Below are 5,898 nucleotides of genomic sequence, written 5' to 3' on the forward strand. Positions count from 1 at the left end.
TTTGCTGTGCTTTCAGGATCATAATTAAATAACAATTACAACTGACTAACAGCCTTTTCCACCCTGTCTGCGCGGTCGTGCGTGAGCCTCAAGGGATGGAGCTGGAGTCATGGAGCAATGTCTGTTTTCACACCTAATAACACGCTAACGAAGAACACATCAGACTGGAGTGTGTGCATGAGAGAGAGTGCAAATGATGCGTGTGGGTAATTTGTTCTCTTCATAAATGTTCCGTCAGTCATGCGTGCTCTTCTGAAGATGAGGACACGTGGCTTTTAATGGCGGAAAGGTGGACGGGGCATCTACAAACATTCAGAACAGAATCTTTTTTCGTTGCTCTCTCTCCTTTGTCATTCTAAATCATATGGATGTGTCGTGGCTCTCACAATGTTTAAGAGAATGGAATGATCCCTAATGCTTGTTAATTGCCACTAATCACCATTGTGACATCACATAAACAAACACACACATATCAATAATGCTAATGTTTCCTCACAAATGTAGTCCAAAGAATAGATAGCATTCTAAATGTAGGCTATATTATACCATAATATCATTCACAACAAAAAGCTCTTTTATTTTTATTCTTTATTTAGAATTTTATTAACTTACAATCAATCGATTGACTGACATAACCAATTAACTTGTGGTTTGATCACAGCAGTTAGCTTAGCAAGAGATTCAAGAAGGTGTTAATTGGTATTTTCAAGTGAGGGCCTTAGCAGGAAGTGAAGCCTTTCCAGTAGAAGTTTTTGCATCCCGCTTTGCGTTCCCGAGCGGGCAGGTGGTTTGAGCTTTCCACCGACCGTTCTAGCTCCACGCGCAGGTCCTCGTTTTCACCTGCCGTTGAAACGTCAGCCTCGCGCATCTCCATTTCAGGCATAGAAAGCAGGGAAAGGAACTCCTCTACATCTTTCTTAGTCCAGTCCTGAGAGAAATGTTAAGACATAAAAAATGGGATCAATATTTCAGTTAATTCCCCCCCTTTCATTTGGAGAATAATGGTGCACATTCTTTTAGATCAAGGTATACATGAGGTAACCGAGGCTAAGGGAGAAAAAACATTTTGTATTTATAGGATAATGTGTGTTTTGATTAGAACTAAATGCATTCAGTTAATTCAGAGTTCCTGTATAGTAAAAGATAATGCATTTACTTGCCAAGACGTAAATGAGAAAAACAGAGGGTCATTTAGAAATGTGTCTGGGCTACGCGAGTGAGAGAGAGAGAGATGGACTGGAAGTAATGATGTGTTCCTATAGAATTAGATGGGGATTGTAGTAATTTCCCATTTAAATATCTATTAAATGCAAAATGAACTAGAGCATTAAACAAACTTAGCATTTCTGCAACTTGAAACTGAAATATATAGGTTCGGTTGCTTTGTTTAAAGGGAAACTCCACCCAAAAATGTAGTGAAATTCTCATTATTTACTCACCTTTATATCATCCTATTAAATCCTATTGACATAACTACATCTGTAGAACACAAAAATAGAATTTTTTGTCCATACAATTTAAGTCAATGGTGCCCAATGTTTTGGACTCCATTGACTTTGAATTTACGGAAAAAAAACAGTAGAAATATTTATTTTGTGTTCTGCAGAAAAAAAGTCAGTCAGTACCTGTTTGGAGTGATATGAGGGTGAGTAAATGACAAACTATTTATTATTCATTATAGCTGAATGGGAGTTTGCAATGCATGGCAGCCTTGAACATGCAGACAATGGAAAACCAGATGCTAGCTGATAAATACAGGCCCCAGATATCGTGTTAATGTTCGTTTGAGACTCACCTGTGTAGCCTCTCCAATCGCTCTTGCTCTCTGCATAAGTCTGCGATGGCGGAAGTCCAGGTCCGGCTCTAGCTGAGAATTTGCCCTGCGGCCACATAGCATAAGGGACAGACCCAACAGGGCCAAATAACACTGCAGCTCACACAGTCTCATCTCAAACCTCTGTCTTCCGTTCACCGAGTGTCTGGTCGTAGCTGTGGTTCTGGTTCTGATCCCTCGGAAATCCCAAGCGCTCTTTTTAAACTCTCCTTCCACTAGTACGGTTGACTGACAGCTGCCCAGGTTGCTGGGTGAAAGCGGATTGTGATGTCATAAAGCATTTAGATTCTTCTGGGCCCACACTAATGGGAAACACTCTCATTTAGATAACGCAAATGAACGAATTGCGACTTGACAATGGGGGCTACAATAAAAGCATTAGCCTGAATGGATTCGGGTTTATTCAGCTAATCTAAAACAAATACAACAGAGAAATGCCTGGGTGTGCGTCTCCGTCGCTCTGAAGCACACATGCCGTGGCAGAAGCGAAGAATAAAAGCCTTTATAAACTTAATTGATTCTGAATGAAGAGTTTAATGTGTGTTTCTTGAAGTGTTAACTCAAGAAGTACAAGCGTTTGTGCTGTTGGGAACATCTTCCATTCGCACTGTAAGAGATAAATGAATGAATTTAATTATAAGTGAATTCTGAATTACCTTTAAAAGCATTGATGAAAGATATAGTGGCAGCTGTGATATGGATTAGAAAACAAAGCCCAAACATAATAAATCTTTACAGTAGAAGACATTATTATACTAAGACAAGTATCACTTTTGCTCATATGGACCTTAAACCCCTCAAACCATATTTTGAGACCAGAATATAATTTATAGGAATTGGGCTCTTTTAATACCAGCTAGCAAGCAATATGCAGTCTTAAATCTAAAGATTACAAAAGGTTTTCATAGCAATGCCATAGAAGAACTATTAGAAGAATAGAAGAATATGATGGTGGTAGGCCTTTTGGACTTTGGCTAGTGAGTAACCACTTAGCAACCAACCAGAATACCCTAGCAACAGTATGACATTGCCTTGCCAACCATCCCAAAAAAAATAACAATTTTTGGTTTCCCAACATTCTTAAAAATAGGCGCTTCACGATGCCACAGAAGAACCTTTTTGGTCTAAATGATTCCATAAAGAACCTTTAACATCTACAGAACCTTTCTGTTTCACAAAAGGTTCTTTGTGGTGAAAGAAGGTTATTAAGATTATAAAAAAGTAAGAGAGAGATGGTTCTTTTAAGAACCTTTGACTGAATGGTTCTTTGTGGAACCAAAAATGGCATTGCTGTGAAGAACCTTTTAAGCACCTTTATTTCTAAGAGTGAAATATCTTTTCAGTAAACAGTTCTTAAAATAACTTTTTATTTTAGTATGAAGAACATTAAATAATCTAAGGAATCTTTTTTCCACTGTTAATGACCTTTTGTGCAATTGAAAGGTTTTATGGATGTTCTTTATGGAATCAGAGATGCTAATAGAATAACCTTAATTTTTACAGACAGCCTTCCAAAATTGTTAATTTATTTATATTTCTGACTATTTTAAGTGTCTGGTTGTAGCATTTAGTTAAAAAAAGTGCAACTTGGGCTTTTAATTGTGCTGTCACTTTCCTGTAATGTCACATTCAATTTAAGCTTTAAATGATTTAGGTCACCACGTCATAATAATAATAATAATAATAAATTATAAACTAATGTTGTTTATTGAGAATTTTCAAAGCCAAACTTAAAATCACATGACAAACATTTTTGCATTAAGGTATTCAAAGGAGACTCTGGCCTGACATCTTGTGGTCAGCCTTAAGCAGTCATGACTTAGGAAAGGCAAACAAATGATTTAACACCAGATTACATCATTAATATTTATATTTAAAAATATATACAGTGCACATATATATAACTAAACATGGGTATATATTCATTTCATCCAAAAGATTATTTATTCAATTAGTACAATGTTACTACAAATCCAAACACAATATTCTTTATTTATGGCCTGATGGAGTATTTAAGTATAAATTCTCTTCGGTGTAGAAGAGAACTTATAGAAGAGAAGTTAATGGGATCTTATAGCATACATAGACATTTTCAAAAACAATTTTTTTTAAATATACAGATTGTTATTCATATTTATTATTATTATTATTCTGACAAAAACAATTAAAGGGTTTTTCTAATATACAGTTCTTGAGCGATTAAACATTGTAGTCAAAAAAGAGAGCATTTACTTCTATACTAAACATGTGCAACCCTGATTTTAGTTGCAATTATGAAACACATTATTTGTGAGTCATATGGACACATGAATCACATTTTTAGCCAAATCAGCTTTCTGTGATTTATTTCAGAAAAAGACAAGAAATATACACCTGACTGAGTGCAATAAAGCTGTGATAAAGCAGTTTATACAATGATGACAGTTTTCATATTTTCTAGAAGAAGTGTTGTCAAGACTACACTCCTGATTTCTCAATTGATTTAGCATTGACACATTTTTATATGTAATAATTCCTAAGCATTCCTGTTTACAGGTGAAAGCTCCTTAATGCAAGTCTATAATAAGTGTCTGGTAAATTCACATTATTCACATAATGACTAAACATAAACACACGTTGTCTCTCTCTCAACATTTCTCAAGTTTCTTTTCCTTTTTCATAATCTAACAAATAGCACCATTAACTCTGAGTCATTCAGAGTTAAATATGAACAAGCTTAAATATGTTTAGCAAAACCTTAGCACCGAGAAACAGCTTTGTACAAGCAGTTTTGTACACTAAGAAACAAAACTTTGATTCGTTCTTGAATAAAGTCCTAATAGCAAGTAGATCTATAGTAAAGTATTTGCATACTAAAGCGGAAAATACTAGTCTAAATGATAAGCACACCTTGCTTACACTGACAATTGCACACACATCCAAAATACATAATCAGGGAATTACTGAATTTTAATTTATGATATTTAGGGAATTACTTACTTGTTACTCTGAAGACACTATGCTTTTTATCACTATTTGATTATTAAATTAGCAACATTAGCATATCTGTTTATAGAGTGTTACTAAGGAAGACATTAATGTCAAGCGTGTTAGTTAACAATTAATAATGACAAAAATAAACAAAATATTTAAACTTTAATTAATAAACTGTTTTTCAGTAGCATTACTAGAGTGCAGATTAACTATTTTGTTTCTGTTTTAAATACCAAATTAATAATACACAGTTTATGTTTGATATGAGCAATCTAAAATCGAATTACACTCAACAAAATAATAAATGCAAGACTTGTTTTTGGCCCCATTTTTCATGAGCTGAACTCAAAGATCTAAGACTTTTTCTATGTACACAAAAGGCCTATTTCTCTCAAATATTGTTCACAAATCTGTCTAAATCTGTGTTGGTGAGCACTTCTACTTTGCCGAGATAATCCATCCACCTAACAGGTGTGGCATATCAAGATGCTGATTAGACAGCAGGATTATTGCACAGGTGTGCCTTAGGCTGGCCACAATAAAAGGCCACTCTAAAATTCAGCTCATGAAAAATGGGGGCAAAAACAAAAGTGCTGAGTTTATAATTTTGTTCAGTGTATTATTCACCAAGCCTGTTTCTCGATGCTCACTTGAATCTAGCCAGGATTTTCTAATGGCCTACTACTGCTATTCCCACACACAAAAGTCATTCATTATTAACTACAAATGAAAAACAGTTTAGTGATGAGAAGTAGCTCAAATGAAGTCACCCCAAATTCTGTTACGAGTAATTTTGAGAGAAAAACACATTTATAAGTGCTGGAAAAGAAAAGAATGCTGAAGAATCCTTTGAAGTGTAAAACACTGGACTGGTGCCTTGGATTTAGAAAATCCAAAATAAAGAACTTCTGTTAAATGGAATCTATTGTATTATTCTGTTTGCTAAACTACATTTGTCCAAAAGTCTTAAATGCCTGAAAAGTGTTTAAAAAACAAACAAACTGCTTCACCAATAACTGTATCATTGCACTCTTTAAAGGAATAGTTCATCCCAAAATGAAATCTAAAAAAAAAAAAAAATGTACTCACCT

The 5,898-nt window shown here is 34.8% G+C and overlaps 1 protein-coding gene across 1 annotated transcript; it reads right to left on the reverse strand.

The window, feature by feature from the left end:
* Positions 1–573: 573 nt before the first annotated feature.
* Positions 574–2,019, reverse strand: LOC132108372 (somatostatin-2-like). The gene is made up of 2 exons (XM_059515076.1): positions 1,796–2,019; positions 574–928 (listed from the first exon to the last, which is right to left on the reverse strand). Exons 1-2 carry the CDS (start codon positions 1,946–1,948, stop codon positions 719–721), a joined length of 363 nt encoding a protein of 120 aa, XP_059371059.1. The 5' UTR covers positions 1,949–2,019; the 3' UTR covers positions 574–718.
* Positions 2,020–5,898: the final 3,879 nt, after the last annotated feature.

The sequence above is a fragment of the Carassius carassius genome, chromosome 28 (assembly GCF_963082965.1).
Source record: "Carassius carassius chromosome 28, fCarCar2.1, whole genome shotgun sequence".
Classification (NCBI taxonomy): Eukaryota; Metazoa; Chordata; class Actinopteri; order Cypriniformes; family Cyprinidae; genus Carassius; species Carassius carassius.